Here is a 20136-nt window from a genome sequence, read left to right as displayed (position 1 = left end):
TTCGCAAATCCAGGAACAGAGACAGAGGCTAAAGAGGAAAATGTAAAATTTACAGTTGAGTTTAAGTTTCAGCAACTTTGGGGGTAGGCTCAGAAATGTACAGTCAATGGTTAGTGACAAGAAACGTGAGAAGCAGTTATTCAAAAACCAGAAGCACTCCTTTGAAGAGTGTTTTGCTAGCGCAGTGGTTCTGTCTCAGTGTTTCTCCCTATAGTTAAGGCCTTTTTTCTTTTTTAAATATAATAGATTCTATTTTTTATTATAGTATATTTTTGTGTGAAACAGACAGGTAAAGAGGAAGTGTGCAATCAGTACCATTTGCTGCCAACAGCAGTGAGCTCCTCTTTACCTCTGTCTGGCGTGTTTTTTGTAATTCAGCTCCGTGCGTTATACACTGCCAAGCAACAAGGGAGAGGCTTCTGTTGTTATTTCTTTCATTGGTGCCCTCGCTGGTTTGGTCTTCAACAATTCTTTCAACATTTTTTGGCATCTACTCCTGTGCATACAAACCCTTTTGGCTACTTTATGAGCAGGAGAGCAGGGCAACATGATACACTTGTTTTTTTAATGCTCTGTCAAACTAAGGCCTTCTACAAATCTAACCTAAAATCCCTTAAAACGGCGAATGGCATTTTTGAGGATTTGAAACCGTTTTATCTTCAATTATAGGAGTTTTACTTGCGGTCATGTTAAATCTAAACTCTGAAATTGTTGGAGATCAGTTATTCAATCAAATCTCTGTCTTGTGAATCTGAAGATTTTACAGTGTGCAGGCCTGCAATAAATGCTTAACAGGAAGCAACCCATGCATTACTGCCTCTAATTACAATCCTAAAATGTGTAAATTTAGCTTTCAGATCTTACAGTAGGCTATAGTCGCTGGGAAGATATAGAGAGACCATGACCCACCTACAATACTTCAAAACAAGTGTGTGTAAAGCCTTAGTAGCCTTGTCTCTTTTCAACATGACTTTTTATCTTCCCCACCAGCTGAGACCAACCTGCCCCCCTTTGCTCATCTCACTGATTCAGAATCTTACAGTGTGTGTTTGTGTGTGTGTGTGCATGTGTGCAGGTGCATCTGTGTGTGTGTGTGTGTGTGTGTGTGTGTGTGTGTTAGAATAGCTCTGTCTTGGGAATATCCCCAGTTTATCCTAACAGATTAGGCCGCTTAAATCTCAGAGCGAGGGCACGTTGTTTCCTTGACCACTGAAGTACACAAGCAGAGAGGTTACAGATCTACCGGCCGGTTCTATGAGAAAGGACCCCAACCTTAGCAAACCCACTCCCCCTGCTTCCCCTACTAGTTTCCCTCCAAACAGAGCAAAAGTAAACTGCAGAAGATTACCAAAGACCAGATTTCCACGCTTACGCTGCCTGTTGCCATCAAAAACAAGTGGAGAGAAACAGGTTATCCAAACTATCCCAGTCTGTTTTAAATAGCTATATCCTATTTATCTACGGTTACGAGACCTTTTAACTATTACACACCATTTACACGGTGTGTCAGTTTGGCTTGTGAGTGTGCCATTCTAACATATGCAAGTTAAACCAAAACACAAGGACCGCATGCTTCAGATCTCAAGTACAGTCTCCCCCACCATGTGTATCCGGGTCTGAAGAGCTTCTCTAATCTGTAACAAGTTTTTAGACACACAATCCTATAACTAATAATAGCACAACTCTTATTTTTTCTGTGTCTCCATAGTGCTGCCAAGTTCTAAAATGAAAAGACGTAAAAACTAACTATAGCTATAAGACATAAAGCAAGAAAAATGTTACAAAAAATCTGCATTGTTTGGTGTTGTAATATGGGGGTGTTTTGGGGGTAGGGGGTCCTATATCCTCAGGTTTAAGGTACTTGTAATTTACCAAAATATATATGAGGACAAAAAATACATTAGCAAACTGTATAATTGGGATTTTGGCAATAGCAAATCACAAATTACACGCTTACAAATGTGGTCCTTTTAATAACACTACTGATTGGGGTAGGACTTCCGTGTTATCCATAAATCCAACTGTTGTGAGTGCTCAACCAATTTGGTCACAATGGTGAAAATGAAGTGAGTGCTGTCTTTTTCTGTTGCTTTATTGTCTGTATGACAAGAAGTGTGCATATATTTTAACACCGTGGCACTTTTTTCTGTTGTGATTCCTTCATTTTGGTGGGATGGGAACATGATTCAGTGGAGAATATAGTTTTATGTCAACCTCAAGAATTGTTCAGTGATCTCAACTTAACGCTGTGTTCAAGTCATTTGGGGATGATCCAAACTGCAAGTTACCAACATGAGGAGAAGTGTCCCGCCTCCAGGTTTGAAATATAACTGGTGAACTTGTAATTCAAACCAGCAGAAAGAAAGAGACCAACAGAAGATCCATTCCTTCAACAAAGCACCATGTAATATGTACAGAGCGGGGAATGGTCCACAACATTTACCGTCACCCCCAAATGGGATAAGTACAGCGATAGGAGGGAATCTGAGTCTCTGAATTTTCACTGGATGGCTATAAACATACAATATTCTACTTAATATATGTTAACATGTTTTATTTTTAAAGCAAATATTGTGTTTTTCTTTTGCATCAATTTATTAATAACTCCAGATGTCACTGAATTGTTTGTGTGTAAACACTAATGGGTAAAGGTAAACAAAATGGGAAGTTAATGGGGAAAAAAGTATTTTTACCTTCAATTGTCCAGAATGCTCAGAATGATTCTACAGTTTACATCAGATTGCGGTTTGTATCTACAAGATATATTTTTTGTTTAAATCTGTTTATTTTTGAGGAAAGATTTTGATTTCTCTTTGGGACTGGGGTTTCTGGGATGAAGGCCCATATTGCCCCTGGCCATCAGGCCTTACAGGAGGGACAGGACTGGAGGATCATGGGCAATGTGCTCAGTTTTATTTGATCTTTTTCTTTTCCTTTGCTTTTATTTATTGATAGATTTATTGTGCTGTCATTTGGTATGGGATTAGAAACTAAGCAAGGTTGACTCGACGTAAAGGAGAGGAGACTGAATGAAAAACTAAAGTACATAAAATAATTGTAGTGTAAATCTATCAATGTCTTATTATATTGATGAACATCATGAAATATATGTATATTGGAAAAACAGTACCTATGACAACTTGTACTTTTGTGTGTGTGCTTCATGTGTTTTGTGGGTGTGCAACTATATGGGCAGATGCAACTTGACTGTAGTCCTGGGATCTTACCTGACCTGTATGAATAAGCATGCATTCATTATCTATACAAAAATAATAAGTAAGTTAATTTATCTCAATTACATGTAAGTATGTTTCAAATATTTAAAAAATACATGGAGACCTGGAGCCATAAAAGTGCACATTTCTGCATTAGTCCACGATCACTTCAGACAGTCGCGTTTCTAGCTACACATCCTGCCACACACACATACACCACATAAGTTGTTTTTAAATTGTATGTGCATCCATTTGCTGTAAAAACTATAATCCCCTCTCTTAGAGAGAATATGTTAGAAGTCACGGTAACAGTGAAACTTGAGTCACATTTTCACTGAAATCTATAAGCATTCACATTGCCTTATTTTGAATGATCTGTCATCAACGTGTGAATGCAGGATTTGCACAGCACTGTATAACAAGCTAGTCTATCACTAGTAAACTAATGGTAGTGGTAGAGTCGTTCAGTAGCAGTGGGAAAAGCTGTAGATAGATTAGTAGGTAACTAAAGGTTTTGTAAAAGTCGCTTCCGGCGACTTTTATTTTGAAATTCATAAGCGCCATAGATTTGATCCAATACCTGAAAACTGCCATTTCCTGCTGTTCTTGCGCCTTATATGCAATTCGTAATTAAAAGGCGTAAGCGTCATAAACGCTGTGTAAATTGCCTCATAGTCACAGGAACTGAACACGGTGAAATACCGTAACTGAACCCACCTATCACAGCCACCCAGCCTGTAGATTGACGTTTTTACCACCAGGTGTCACCCTGACGACACTGAGCTCCAGGACCCACGACACAAAAAACGTCTGTCCATATTCAGAGTTAAAGATGTCAGCTAATTAATCACAAATATAAATATCACATAACGTCTACAAGTTGCATAACATCACTGAACAGTGTATTCTTGATATGTGGATCAAATTACTCTGTTAAAAAGACGTTTCTTCTATTTCAGCTATTAGATCTGTTAGTATTATAGCTACACTACCTCATAGGATGAAGAGTAGGACTAGGCCTAGTATATACAGTAAGTGGAGTGGACTGAGAGTTTTGTGTATTTGATGTAGCAAAAGTAGCCTACATTAGTGCAATAACAATTCCTGCTTCTGGTCAATTACTGATCCATCTAACAAAGTTATGCATGAGTATGAGGATATCTGAAATTTCCTGTGATGGCTACTTTTACTTTTTGAAAATACACAGCATATGTCTTTTGCTGTTTCCACTGTAAAAGGAATTTCCTTTTCTAGCTCTGATCTTGTCATTACAATCCTTGGACTTAGGCTACTGGCGAGTGATGATGCGTCTCCTGAGCAGTTGCCATGAGAAGTGAAGGAAGGCTACCAGCATTAAATGTGGTACTATTATATGCTTAATTTTAACTGTTGTTAGATAAACACGTGTCCTCAGTGTGGTCCTTATTATAATATTTCACTTTAACATCCGGTTAATGCCAAATGAGGTGCTGTGAGCTTTTTAGCATGTTATCCATACACTGATTGCACAATATCACATTTTCTCATGGAGTGAAGGGTATCCAGGAAAAAGCTATTATGCTGTATTGGCATGCTTCTTTAAATCTCAGAGAAGCAGATGAGCTCTTTGAGGCAACTCAGATGTTGTGAGAAACTGATCACTAATGTTATTCTTTCAGCTTTTAACAGACAAATCTTTATCTCTGTGTTTGTGTTTCTATTTATTGCTGAGGTCACATGAAATTTGGCCAACTGTACTGCACTGCATAATTGGAAGACTGATCTTTTTTTAAGCTGGGGAGAGTGTATTTGAGAGGAGCCACAATTACAGAGAACAGATGGGTCTACGATTGTTATGGAATCATCTTTTTCGGTCCGTCACCTTCTCAGATGGACTTACACAACAGCACGCATGCTGTTTTCCACTCCTTTGCAGTGTCACATTAAACAGTGTTTAAAAAGAGATTATCTTGGACATAATAACGGGTGATTTGCAGAGGGAATGTGTAGAGTAATAATACAGTCATCTGTTGGCTCTGGGAGGCATGATCATGACCTAACTCCAGGGTGCATTCATATACAACTTCTCACTTTATCTGTCTGTCAGATCGTTTTAACTTAATTTTCCATTTTTCTGATTTCTCCAGCCCCTCCTCTCCTTACTCTCTGTCTACCCCTTGACAACAGTCATCTGCTCCCCCATTGCTATTCCCTTTTGACTCTCCAAAAGGAATGCACGTCCAACTCGAAGGATTTGTCAGCAGTTATTGCAGAAACCTACACCCTTGGCTTGGATTCCTGCTAAGTGGAAAGGTCACTGTTACTCCCACACATAATGTCAGTGGCTGCACAGTTGTGCTTACTCAGACGCTGTCTACACCCCAGCAGACTCTGCACGTCGTTGCATTCCTGCTTCTGCTGCCTCTTATCAGGACTTTGGGTTAACACAAACACAGCACAGCAGGACCAGGGAATGCTAATTTCTCCATCTCACTATGAGCACCAAAACTATGTCAAGCAGACTGTAACTGCCACATGTAACTGCAGACACGGTCTCTCTGTGGAAACGCTTTGCTTTGTGTTTTTATGAGCTGTCCACCCTGCTTGCTCCAGACTTTGATCAAGGTGTTGCAGCTCCGCAGTCCGTAAAAGCATTATTGAAACAGTACCCCCTCCACAGGCCTCAGTTATGTAGGCCAGAGGGTTGGCTCATCTGTTATTCTTAACAGAGAAAGAACACTCCCCCATTTAGAGTGTTGTTCTTGCCTTGATGGGTTGTGGGGGCAATAGATGCTCTCTGGCTCAGATATTAGGGAGCCGAAGGAGGCCCTGGGGCTTGGGGAAATACGGTAAGATGAAAGACGTCATTAGTTTTATGACACTTCTTTTTCTTGGTCCCATTGGAGCTCCTTTTGGATCCTGTATGTATTGTGTCACATAGTATTAGGAAACGATTCTGTTTAGTAAATTAAAGGTCTCACAGGTTGTTGTGGAATGTAAAGATTAATGGCCTTACGAGTTGAGTGCTACAGCTGTAGAGCCTCGGGCTCTGGCCCCACCTGTGCACTCTGCTTAATGATCAGCCAGACACTCCGGATGGACGTTGATATTGTTAATGGCCATCCAAACCCAGTTTTAAGCTTCTTCTTAAGTTTCAACCATGTGAAGAACCAGAAACATCTGCTGTAAAAAGACACATTCCTTTCTGAATGTCCACAAAGCCTCAGCCACAGCTTCTGACACAACTCCCTTCTGCCCATCTTTCCTAGATGCCCTCTCTGTTATATTGAAACCAGGGATATTATGGAGCAACATCTGGCTTTAATTAAAGCCTTCTCCTCCCTCCTCACTCACACCATCCCCCTCTTTGTAGCCGCTGTTGTCCTTTCAGCACCTCTGTCCGTCTCTTTATCCATTCTCCAACTCTCTCGATTCTTCCCCACTCATTCATTCTCTCCGCCCATCCTGAGCGAGCGGCCTCCTCCTCGTCCTCCCCTCTGTCTTACACCACTTGCCTCCTGCTACCACTTTCTCCAACAGTCTGCTTTGCTTTGTGTGCATGCTACATCATGATGCATGTGGGCTGCATCTGGGGTCTCTCCTTGTTCCTGTCTCTGAGTTTCGGATGGACAACGGCTCAGCAGACCAATTACACCAGGTGAGGTCGCAGTTTGTGGAGAATGTGTGTGTTTGAGAAATGCGTCACGGAAAGAGCTTTATTAAAATTTTCATTTATGTGACTTTGTTGAGATTTTAGATGATTCTTAGTTTTAACAAAAATCAACTAAACAAGTTCACAAGAGCCCGCAACTCCAGCATGAGGAGCAATCTGAATTCTTTCCTGTCTCTGTAAGTGAATTCTTTCCAGTTCACTGTTTGATTGGGCACAGAGTTGTCCTGTTGGTTTTTTTGGCTCATGATGTGAGGCACGCTGAGTCTGCAGTGGCTGGGCCAGATGTTAATGCTTTTGGTTCTGCCTGTGGGGTCGAATCAGAGCAACTTGGCTCTGGCTCTGGACATCTTGGCTCTAATCAGCCAGAGTCTGACTTTGCTGGGGTTCTGCTGTCTGAGCTCGTAGTTTGTGGGAAACAGTTTTTCCATTGCATCTAAGTATATGTTTACTTCTTCATAGTGGGAAATGGCAGACACGTTATTCTAAATGTCTTTACTTCTTGTGAAATGCCATGAATAATTTAAACAACATAATTTTCACAGTTGAGCCCAAAATAACAAATCTCCACACCACAAACAGACTGTGAAATGTCAAAAAATAATAACTTCATTATAACAGGCAGATTCTTCTTGTCTTGCACAAGTGCAGTAGGCTATACAAATGGGTCATATGTGTTCCTGCTGGCTACGGCCTTTATTAGAATATTTTCCCTTCTGTGAAATGAGTTTTGTCATTCATTGAGCTCTGGGAACCATGGCACCCATCCAGATTTTTTTGTTGTGAGCTGTGGCACAACTTCATATTTAACATAGCATATTTTCTGTGCATTTCACTATAAATAAAATTGTGAATGGTCATGGATTCAGCTTGGTTTTGTTTGTATTGAATTTGGCAAGACTTTACGTGGATAGCTCATTGTTGATATCTGAATAGCCGTCAACAAAATATTCAATATAGTGTTGCTTTTGACAGTTTGTGATGATTTGCTACCTCTGGTGCGGTGGTTAGCACTGTCGCCTCATAGCAAGAAGGTCATGGGTTCAAACCCCGGTTGCCCCGGCCTTTCTGTGTGGAGTTTGCATGTTCTCCCCGTGTCTGCGTGGGTTCTCTCTGGGTGCTCCGGCTTCCTCCCACCATCCAAAGACATGCAGTCTAGGTTGATTGGTTACCCTAAATTGTCCTTAGGCGTGAGTGGTTGTTCGTCTATGTGTGGCCCTGCGATGGACTGGCAACCTGTCCAGGGTGTACCCCGCCTTGCGCCCGATGTCAGCTGGGATTGGCTCCAGCTCCCCCGCGACGCTGTACGCAGGATAAGCGGTTAACGATGGATGGATGGACTATTTGTTCTTTCTTTTTTGTTTTTACTTGCCTTGATCTTGGGTCATCTCATTACAAACTAGAGAAATCAAATGCAGAAAATAAATACTGCAACATCTACACCCTGTAGAGGCTAATAAATTAAGATAAGACTTCAGATAAGGAAAATCCTTATTACTCAGGTTACTTAAGTTTTTTCAGGAAGTTCTACAGTATCTTTGACTGGAGTAATCAAAGTTTTGAGACAGACTGTAAAAGAAAGTCAGTCAAAATACTTTTATACTTGTCATAGACCTACAAAGCCACTAGTACCGTTCATTATATGCTCAACACTCTCTCCACACTCGCTTCCTGTCACCTTCATCACAGGCCTGTCTTCTACTGTGGAGGAGACCTGGTCTCGGAATCAGGCTTTGTTGGCAGTGAGGGATTCCCAAGCTTCTACAAACCCAACAGCAAATGCACCTGGCGTATCACCGTGAGTCACTTATCCTGCAACATGTCTAAAGGCTGACTCCTTCCTCACTCAGTCTTTCAGTGTCTGATTCATACAATCTCTCTGTTTCCAGGTCCCAGAGGGAAACGTGGTCATGCTCTCCTTCCGCATTTTTGACCTGGAGGCTGACTCACAATGTCGCTACGACTATCTGGATGTTTACAACGGCCATTCCAACTTGGTGCAAAAACTAGGCCGCTTTTGTGGAACTTTCCGGCCTGGTGCTCTTATTTCTACCACAAACACCATGATGTTGGAGATGGGGTCTGATGCAGAGAATCAGGGTAGAGGGTTTGTGGCCTACTTCAGTGGAGCCAAACCATATGAAAATGGTATGTGGTCACATTTCAGAGTGATGATGAAGAAGTGTTTTTCTTTTTTCTTTTATATCACGCATACAAACATGTTCAGCCTGCATGGGCTCACAACACACCTCAAATTACATATACTAAGCTCAGAATGTATACCCTTTCAAATGATACTACAAAAAGTCCAAAAATAAAGCAAAACAACTCACATAATTACTCATAATAATGTGTAGTTAAGATTTTCACACCTTCATACCAACAACACAATTCTGAATTACAAATAAAGCACGTTATTGGAGTTTAACATTTGTAATGACTAATCAAATAGTCCATCTTGTCTACTTTTCCCAGCCTTTGAAACAGTTTTAGCAAACTTAACCATTAATAAAGCATTACATCTTTTTATTCATTTATATATTATGCCTTATTTGAAAGTAGTACAAAATATTTCATAGTTTTATTGAGCCATTTCACGAACAATTGACACTCTTAAGTAACGTAATGTTCACAATACAGAAGATTACCAGATCTGCTTTTCCCAGATCACACACCTTGCATCAGGCATGGGCAAAGATACATCAAACTGTATTTTCAAATAAGATACCAAATTAACAGTTTGCTAATGACTCATTATTGTATCCTAATTTAATTAGTTGGTAATGAAGAGCCTCCTTTGCATCATCTGAGCATCTGAACAAACATGAGTGGTTTAATGGCATGGCATCACAATGTTAATGACAGTAAGGCACACGTGTGTGTTACACCATCTTGTGGAATTATAAAGTAATGTTATACAACAACTCTGAAGCACTTTTTTGTCTAAACCGATAAAAACTTAACAAAAGCTGAAAGTAGCAGGCTAATGTTAACTGTGATGGCTGCTACTCAGGTTCAAATAGTTAGCAAGAACATTCTATAAATTGGTAAACCAATTAGCCTAGGAACTGTTAAGAATTATTTACTGTTCTGATCTCATGGGCAAATTGCTGGGTAGGCACAAATCAAATCACAAAACACTTAAGTTAAGTTAAGCTATTTTCATCAACCCTATTAAATACAAATTACAAAATCCTATATCATAAAGTCATGATCATCCTGTATCATAACTGCTGCCGCTGCATAATGCCATTGTAGTGAGGGAAATAGTGAAACTAACTACCCAGGGGCCAAACATAGGGAGGGCTCTCAAGAAGCCTAAACATTTGTTATTAGAAATTAGAAATATTTTTTTACATTATTGGCATCATTAGTAAAATTATTTTATCAGTGGCTGACTAAACTTTTTGACAGCCAGTTCTTTGTATCTAAAAGAAAATGGATCCTCTCGGGGCTGCACGCGGTTTAGTCCACTCTGCAGTAACTGTGCTCATGCTTTACAGCAGGTTGCCAAAAGAGAAAAGCAATACAGGGGAGAGAAACAAAGTCAGAAGACATATGAGTGAACACTGGCATTTACCACAAAAGTAGATTGATCCAAGCTACCTAACAGCTTAGCTTACCTTGCTGATACAATTTGCAGCATTTCCCTCCCTCCATTTTGTCATGTTACTGAGCTAATCAAGCGGTTACTAAAAGGTGCATCATGGAACACAGTTATCCTGTCTACAATATAGAAAATCTAGCCTTTTTCTATCTTTTCTTATGCGCAGGGCATAGTAAAGATTTAAACAACCAAGAAATATCTTATTATCTTATATATCTTAATTTTGAAACAAAATCTTCATTACTGATAATCTTAATAACCAATACTCATGCATGGGTTTGATTGTTATCAAGTTATTTATACAGGGGGGCACCCTGGTGACCTACAGGTTGAGGGGCCAACCATTAAATGCAATGTCCCTGGCTTGAGACCAGCTGGGGACCTTTATACCACCTGTTGGCCTCTTCATATCCTGTTATTTCTCTACTGTCAGCTATAATACACGATAAAGAAGGACAAGACAAAGTTCTTTGTAAAATTATGTAAACTAATGAAATAAGAGGGGAAGGGGGCAACTCAGGCTGCATATGCGAAGGGCCCAACGTTATCTGCTATGCCCCTGAGCTTGCACAATGTATATCCCTCAAAGACTTTTGATTCTGCCAACACTAATAGATTAAGAATACCAGTTCATAATTGTACAACTAAGATCTTTAAACCACAGATAAGTGCGACCGATAAAACATGACCCAATTCTAACCTTAAAGTCAAGAAGGAAAAAAGTTAAGTTAAGTTTGTGCACAAAATCAGTACTTAGAGTGTAGTTGTAGCACGGCACGGGGTCATGGTTAAAGAACAGGGTTAATTCCTAGGTCAGACCAACCCGTGAGAACTGGGTTGAAAGAGAAAAAATAAAAAGATACAATAAAATGAAAAGCATATATCTATGTCTTGTATTTACAATCCAGTCTCCTATAGCACTACACTAGGTAGCACACTGAGCTAACACAGTTAAAGGATATAGCACATAGCATAAGCTACACTACTAACAATGCATTACACTTCTATACGTATTACACAATAATGTTAGTGTAATTAAAGCTAATTCACCCGTGGCTTCCTTGGCACATCGCTTGCAAGGTGTAACATTAATTATGATGTGCAGAACACTAGATCGGCAGGTCGTTCCGCCTCTAGGAATAATATATTATTATAGTTAGAACCCAAAACCTGCAAGGTGGAAACCTACAAACTAAATGTACAATATCAGGCTAATTATTATATAGTCTACTGTTATCCTCATTCATTGTCCTCATGGAGTGTGTACGACTTTTTTCAGACCAACAGGTCTGTGGGGAGAAGATAACAAAGGCCCAGGGAGAGATCAAGACACCCAACTGGCCTGACAAGAAATATCCACCAGGAACCAGCTGCTCCTGGCTTATCACTGTGGAGCCTGATATGGTCAGCGGCACTCTCACTCCCAGCATGAAAACGTATTATTTTCCAAAGTATTCACACACCCAGCAAGGAAAACAACACGTGATCATTTAAAGTTGTGTTTCTGTTTGGGTACCAGGTAATCCAGGTAAAGTTTGATAAGTTTGTCTTGGAGGCTGACAGCTATTGCCGGTTTGACTATGTGGCATTCTTTAATGGTGGCGAGAAAGACGATTCACGCCTGATTGGAAGATACTGTGGCGATGAAGCCCCACTGTAAGTGACAGATATCTCGAAACCTATGTGTTGGCCTTTACAGTAATTTTTTATTGAGTACTCTTAATTTGCCACCCTGTCTTCTGTCTGTCTCCGGTCCAGGCCCATTATTACCAGCGGCAATGTGCTACTGGTTCAATTTGTGTCTGACCTCAGTGTGACATCTGATGGATTCCTTGCCCACTACACCAGCATCCCACATGGTTCTCACATACCAATAGTCGACTCGGGAGCCGGTACGAGGTCCATCCCCCCAAAACCTGCAGTCAAACCTGTTGCACCTAAGCGTCCTGCCACCACTGCCCCGTCACATATCCCCACCACCAAATATGTGCCCACTGAGAAACCCAAACCATTCAAGCCCACAAGAGGCCGTGGACAGGGGCCAAATGGAAAGAGACCTGGTTGGTGAAGTGATGTGCACGCCATGCTTTTGTGTCAGTGTGTGTACTGTCTATCTAATCTGCATTTTGTATGCATTCTTCTATGTTTTTAGTTCCTCAAAATCCTCTGTGTGCCAAGGCCTGTAAAAGAGATGGAACCATCAAGACCAGTTTCTGTGCCAGTGAATTTGGTACGCATCTTACCGTTCATGTAGTGCAAAGTAATCAATCAGATGGTGTGTTCTGACTGAGCCCTTCCTTTTTCCAGTGATAACCGGAAAGGTGACCTCCATGGCCAGTGGGCCCCGGGGCACTATTATTAGTGTCTCCCTCATTAAGGCCTATAAGGCAGGTCGACTAACAATCACGCAAGTTGGAGAGACGATGTCGGTTAAGCTGGTGTCACTGTGCAAGAAGTGCCCATTGCTCCGTAGAGGTATTAGGGTCTTGGATTTACACTCACTCATATCACACACCACAGACTATTAGCATTTCCATTTACTCAAAACTATAATACTTGTCATTTTTTCCTTTCCGATAGGTGTCAACTTCATTCTCATGGGTCAAGTGGATGAAGACGGGCGTGGTACTCTGGCACCTGGTGCATTCACAGCTCAATACAAAGCCCAACATCACAAATTATTAATGAATATCAACAACCAACCCTGTTAACCTCACATCTTTCCAGGCCAGGAAATTCAGATGACATATTGAACACGCAAATCCAGACATTGCAATGTGAAATACAGATCAATTGAAGCACAATATTACAGTAAAACATAACTTCACTTTTATCCACCATTTTAAATGAATAGAACTGTACACACACCAAACCTTATGTTTGTAATTTATACATGAATAAAGGTTCTATATCTCATTCAAGTGGTTTGAATGTATACTTCTTGGTAACTTTGCAGCGCTTGCTCTCTCTCCAACTGTATCTCTGATTCCACCTAGTGGATTTGATGGGTAACAGCACTCAAGCTGTTGCTAATGCTGACACTTTCCAAAGCAGGTCTCTGACATGAGTTGACAAGGCTATAGCCATGTAGTCCAAAATCAAGATGTCAAGTCCTACATGGGGGTTAATGATCCCAGAATGTTTGCTTGAGGTTTTAAATCTAATTAAGTAAATTGGGAGCAGTATATGAATAAAATATCTAAAATCTCCTACTCTGGCTGATTCACTCTTGCTTCCAAAGCTGCTCTTTGTTTGGTACCTATCATGACCTGGTGACCTGTCCAGGGTGGCCTGGCATCAGCTCTGAAAAAAGAAATTAACAGATGAAGAAATAAATTGATGTTGATTTACAAATACTACATTAAACATACATCCGGCATTTTGTTTTTGCTGCTGCAGTGTATGCTAATTATTAAGAATAGTCCAAATGTGAATTATCATAGTAAATTAATAATCTTGTTCATAGCATGTCCAGCTTTTCCACTTTACTCTCTATATAGATACACTTAAGAGAAATGTCACAAACTGTATCGAATTGTAATGTATATACATATCCTTATGTAAATATACATATATCACCCATCTTACACTAAAGGTGTGTCTCCTGAACGAACAAAAAGGGCCAGGTGATAGTACTCATGACAATTATTTATGACAAAATAGAATAATGTTTTGCACGTCAGTGTGTAGAGTGAGGGATAGTGATAGAGGAAGATAGACTCACATCAAGTACATTTCAATTAATCTGTGTTGTGAAGTCAGAATGAAACTATTAACATTAACCTATGTGATATATCTGCTACTGTATACAGTGTGTTTGCTGCTTCTAAGTACAACTCAAATGGGCAGTGTAAATAAACAGATTATACCCTATGAACCAGATAACATGTACCTCCATGTTACACAGTAATTAAGATATCTGCCTAAGCCATGGAGACTGACAGGGGCTTGTAAGGTACCTGCTTGAGATAGACAGCAGCTTGTAACTTGTTTGGACATAAATTTGCGAGAACAGGCAACATTTGATTGACAGCTTAAGTCTCTGTGGAAGAAAATAACAAGACAGAACCACGCTGAATGGAAGTTTGCATGGGACACAAATATTTTACCCATTTACTTCTGTAAATGAAACAGGTTCAGTTCTCAGTCCATCGTATTCAGTTTGCAGGTGGCTGTTTAAAACACAAAGCTTGGCGGGTCAAGTGACACTTTATTGTAAAAAGGTATAAAATACATTCAATACATTGACTGATACTGCCTTCCAAAATATCTCTACAGATGATGAAAGATGATATATTTTTACAATGGCTTTAGAAATAGAAATACAACTGCAATTTGCTTTTAAAAAAAAGATACAGATTCAAACAACCCAACTCTCCTCTCCTACACCCATATGCTACCCTTCCCCTCCTTCTCTGAAGCTCCCGGCTGGCCACAGCAGCCCCCTGTACCACCCCCTCGAAGGCGCGAGGCCGGCAGGTTCTTGTAGACAGCGCGGCTGTAGGGAATGAAACACAGGCCCAGCTGGAGGTGTCGGGCGAGGCGGCAGTAGGCGGCGAGAGCCAGGACCAGCAGAGGGGTGAGCAGCAGAAAGCCCACAACCAGCAGAGCCACGCAGCCGCCATCATCCAGCAGGTCTGAGCAATACAGAGATGTTCCATGGGGCTGCACCTGGAGAGCAAGAGGAGGGGGGAATTGAATGAGTAATGGCATAGATACAAAACTCATATCAAATAAAATCATATACAGAACACACACACACACACACACACACACACACATTAGCTAGTCAGCTAAATTAGCCATGCAGCTAAATTTAGCTGACTGACTCAAGGAACTGGGCTCATCAACCTCCCAGTGAACATGGACTGGGACTGAACACAGCCTTCAAGACGAATGCAGGCCAGGTGATGACAGGGAATACTACACTGATTTACAGAGGCTCCGGCCAGGACTCTTAACTCCAGGGACTAAGAAGACACAGCAGGTTCTTGAGGGGACAGGAGAGGCATCAAACAGGAGAGGAGCAAGTGGGAGGTCAGGCATCAGTGAGGCAGCTACAGCGTGTAAAACCAGAATATCTAACTATGAATTAAGGGTTTATTTCAACCAAACCAGAGTTGGTAATTGTTGGAATGGTGGAAAGACTTACAAGGACAGTTTTGGTGAGTTTTATTTTGTTTCTTTTGAGTTTGAATGAAGTGTACGTGTTACCATGAGTTAACAAGACAATTAGTTTGGTGAAAGAGAGAACCTTGAGTTCAGATGGTGTATGCTTGTATTTTTCAGTTTAATGAAGAAAATACGTGGAAAAATATTTACTTTCTTGAAGTTTAGTGAGTTTAATTTGTTAATTTATTAGACAAAAAAAGCTCAGCTCACTACCTTCTGTAACAGGGGAAGCAAAATGGTATTATGAGACAGGACAGCTTGGGCTAGCTGGTTAGCATGCCAACTTCAGTAGATCTCTCTGTATCATCAACAACAACAATACATAGACATCTTTGACACAACACCAGAACTGTTACTTCTTCACTTCTTGTTCATAAAATTCTGTCCATATCTTACACATTGCACCTTATAGTGCCAGCCTGTACCATAGTACATACTAAATATTCTGGCTTTTTAAATGTGTGCTGCATTACTGTCCCACAATGTTTTACACAAAGAAACCAGAGGAGCTTAGTCACAGCTGCAGAAAATTAAAATTAAGCTCCAGGAAGCTCCAGTAATATCTTAGAAACAGTATCAAATCCTTGGGAAAACATAGCTGAATTGGTGGTGGCAATCCCAAATCCCAGTTTGATTGACAGTCTTGTATATTAACTTTACAGACCCTCTATTATGACATATTTTATTTTAGACTGTATGTATCAAGTTTGGAACTGGGACACGGCACTAGTCCTACTACAGACCGACAGACCTACTTCTCTACTTTTCAATCTGCATCCTCTAACACATCTCAGTTAAGAGAGCTTTACACAGGAGATTCTTACCGTGGAGTGGCAGAGAAAGCCGAATACGATCATGGTGAGAGCAGGGGTGAGGATGGTGCCGAACACGATGCTGGCCAGCCCGGCGTTGATCAGTGCTATGATCAGATTCTGTGCAGTGACCAGCACAGAGCATGCCCAGCAGTCCAGAGAGCCCCTTAACTCCAGGGGGGTGTCAGTGGCTTCGCTGTCACCCAGGGAGTATGGAGGCGGCACCACGATCCCTGACCCCACTCTGGAGGGGGACCCCCGCTCAGAGGGTGCCTGCACAGATACTGTCTTCCCCAGCGTCCCATTCTGTGACAGACTCATTTTCCTTGTGGTCTATGTTACAGGAAAGAAAAACAGTTTTAGCCCAATAATTGAATGTAATTAATGAATCTACCCAATATTCTGCAGTGGATTTATACTCCTACTGTTAGGACTGAAAGTTTACACTTGGGGACACTCTGAATTTGTGTTTCACAGTATTGAGTTGAAGTATTTTTAAGTGTTTAAATAATTGAAAAATGATATCTATTTTTTTCCCGCAGGTTGCACTTAAACCTTCTCTTCCCTCTATCCACTAAAAAATACAAAAAAGCTAAAAAATGTGAATCAATTCAATAATGTTGTGAAAGGTGTGGAAAATCAACACACAGAACTGCACAGCTCTAAGTGCGAGGAAATGGGCTCCACAGACCCCACCTCCAAACTCCAGGATAACCACGACCCAGAAGAATGAGCCAGGAGCAACTGAAAAACTGGAAAAATACTAATCACTGAGCGTCGGAACAATGTTAAGATTTTGAAAGAACAAATGTGCTACAACTGCTACAGACCTAAACATTTCCATGTAACAAATTAAAAGTGATGAGAAAAGGGCGGAGTTACATGACTTCCCTCTGTTCTTAATTATTCTGTTAGCAACTACACTGTTATTATGCCAAGTACCATGTGAACACATGGGTTTTTACAACAAATGTTTAATTTCATTTCTGCCAACATCATTACAGTTCACTAAATTCGTACCAGCCCCTTCCATCATCAGCTCACTTGTTTGTGATGCTCCATTAAGAGAACATCTCCCCTAAAACAGGATTCATACACAATTTTAGACACAATCTATTTAAGGATGAACAAAGTCTCTTCCAGTGTCACAAAGTGGGAAACCAAGGATGTATGACAACTATCAATGAGGTTTTGGAATTTATCTTTTTGTGGTTTATTGTCCTTTCTTTGGATTGTATAAATGGCAACAGCAATCAGAAGATTCAGATTTTTCTTTTAAAGGCCATTTATAGGTTCTCCAACCAGCCTGTGGCCTAAAAAACATTTTTTGAATTAAAAAGGGGCCCTGTTTGTAGGTACAGGTCAGCAAAGTCTGTCTGCCTTTCAATCATGGAGCGGCTCAAACACTTGCCGTTTGATGACGTCATCAATACAGGCTTCTTATTTCCAGACTTATCAGCTTTAGAAATTAAAACTAACTCTGCAGGATCACAGGATTAACAAAAAAACGTGTTCAGGGTCTTTCATTAGAATGATGTAGTGCATGCATTCAAGTAGCCCTTTAGTTAGGGTCAGGATCGGCATGCTTCTGTTCCTTCAACGTGGTTTTATTAAAAAAGAAATGGTGATAGAGTTTGTTGTACTCACTGTGTGGTAAACCTGATGATGTGTCCTCCCTGCAGTACGAAGGTGGCAGCAGATGATGGGACTCTGATGAACGGTGAGTGGTCAGGGACAAAGAGAATTTCAAGAATTTTCTCCTGATGTATGTCTTCTCTGTTTGAAAATACAGATATTGAGGGTGGTGTCCAAGTGAAGGTTGAGTTTCTACTTCCTAACTAAATCTAAAAAAAAAATCTCCTTTTGTCAGATATTTGCCTGCTGTTTTGATCCTCAGACCTCGTAGAGAATAGGTCAGAAATGAGCTCTGCAGACTTTAGGCAAATTCTGCTTTCCCACTGACTTCAGCGCTTCCTTCCCTGACATTCTGTTTCCTCACTCCGACTCCAGTTTGAGATATGATTGAGTGTGTAAGTGGTCACAAGTGTGTGTGTGTGTGTATCCTGTGTTGCCTCTGATGCGCACGCACAGAAAGCAGGCTGGCCTGTGTTAAAGGCTGCTGTTCTTGTGTGGGCAGGGGATCAGTGAGGGGGTTTCTGTGATAACCCCTTGAACCAGGGTGCAGGAGGGAGGGTGTTTATTTGGATAGATTAGAGGAGTAGGGTATGCTGCCCAATCCACAACACTTCTCACCCTCACTGAGGACTTTCTCTACTCTACTGTCAAATACTGATAAGGCAGGTTTCAAAATTCAAAACAACTGAGCTGGATTTATAATGAAATTTGTGCTAAAGAAAAAAAAAAACTGCCAGAAAACCCATTTTGTGGTTTTAAGACTTACTGTTCCATAAGATGTAGGCCATGCTACACACATCATACTATATTGTACTGGTGAGGGACAGTTTGAACAGTGAGACCAGAGATGGCTAGTATTTCAGTTGCATGTATTTAAAAACAAGTGCTTGTATTTGTGTATTTGAAATACCTAAATTACATTATTTAATGTAAGCAAGTAATTTTATTCTCAAATAAGATTTGTATCCCCAGATTTAAACTGTTAAGAATATAAGTTTAACAATTAGCCTATCTCAGTCTGTGGCTAAATGCAAGTGAATCACGAGGCACGTCCTGTTGAGTTCAGCTACACACTCATTGTGAACTAACCTATCTATACCATATACCATACCAACTGTCAATAATAATGTCAATTTGTATAGAATGAATTTTTATATTTTCAAATTAGAAATTATTGTTGTCAATAATTAATAACATTTAAATTATATCATTTTCTCATACCAGTTTTTTAAATTTTTATTTTGATCCATTCTATGAGCTGAAGTATTTATAATTTGCACCAATCTCTGAATGAGTCAGCACTACTTAGCAATTTGCTAAAACACAGAGCTCTGAAAAAAAGGAAGGTAAAAGTGTTATTTAGGATTTTTCTGAAAAGCAGGAATGACAGAGGATTGGCCCTTGACCTTTGGATGAAAAACAGAGCTCCCCTTTCAGAAAATATAAGGAAACGACGGGGGGGGGGGCACTCTGGTGGGGGAAAGAGGCAACCACAGGACTGATAAGAAACACCAGATGGGCTCACTTGAAAGGGTGAAATTAGAATTTTGATATGAAGTCTCATTTTTTTCATCCCACTTTTTACTACACCATTGTATATATATTCCCTGGAGACTATATAGGAGACATGATCAAAGAGTCCATGGCATTAGCGCGCAGCAATGGCTGGTTTTGCCATTAACAATGCCACGATGTGCTGTTTATATGTGTCTATGTCTGAGGGAGTTGGTAGAGGAAGAGCAATCTTCCTGTCCTTGGATCCAGGATATCCTCTGCTGTGTCCATGTTCAATGAGGAGATGTCCCTGCATCAGCAGTTTTGGCAATCCCATGTCCTCTATTCCTGGAGGTTGAGATACAAATAAATGGCAAAGAAAGCAAATCTCTGGTTTACACAGAAAAAACAATGAGGCAGTCTGATTGCATGTGGTGCCTTGAATATTACTGCTGTTTGATGTTTAAAAAAGAGTTGGATGTTTGTTTATATCAGTTATGTCATTGTAGTTTGTAACGTGGTTTGTATCATTGACAGTGCATAAGCTGTAGG

The 20136-nt window shown here is 40.5% G+C and overlaps 2 protein-coding genes across 2 annotated transcripts; one reads left to right on the top strand and one right to left on the bottom strand.

Annotated features, from left to right (window-relative positions):
• Window positions 1–6694: 6694 nt before the first annotated feature.
• pcolcea (procollagen C-endopeptidase enhancer a) lies at window positions 6695–13387 on the top strand. Its single transcript, XM_046040962.1, has 9 exons — window positions 6695–6852; window positions 8554–8662; window positions 8754–9012; window positions 11751–11875; window positions 11991–12127; window positions 12230–12531; window positions 12624–12701; window positions 12779–12946; window positions 13052–13387. Exons 1-9 carry the CDS (start codon window positions 6764–6766, stop codon window positions 13180–13182), a joined length of 1398 nt encoding a protein of 465 aa, XP_045896918.1. The 5' UTR covers window positions 6695–6763; the 3' UTR covers window positions 13183–13387.
• A 1274-nt stretch (window positions 13388–14661) lies between these two features.
• Window positions 14662–18454, bottom strand: tmem88a (transmembrane protein 88 a). The gene is made up of 3 exons (XM_046040305.1): window positions 18103–18454; window positions 16468–16788; window positions 14662–15142 (listed from the first exon to the last, which is right to left on the bottom strand). Exons 2-3 carry the CDS (start codon window positions 16774–16776, stop codon window positions 14855–14857), a joined length of 597 nt encoding a protein of 198 aa, XP_045896261.1. The 5' UTR covers window positions 16777–16788; window positions 18103–18454; the 3' UTR covers window positions 14662–14854.
• Window positions 18455–20136: the final 1682 nt, after the last annotated feature.

The sequence above is a fragment of the Micropterus dolomieu genome, linkage group LG23 (assembly GCF_021292245.1).
Source record: "Micropterus dolomieu isolate WLL.071019.BEF.003 ecotype Adirondacks linkage group LG23, ASM2129224v1, whole genome shotgun sequence".
Taxonomy (NCBI): Eukaryota; Metazoa; Chordata; class Actinopteri; order Centrarchiformes; family Centrarchidae; genus Micropterus; species Micropterus dolomieu.
Note: the sequence above shows the minus strand (reverse complement) of the source record. Positions and strands in the feature narration are given on the sequence as shown.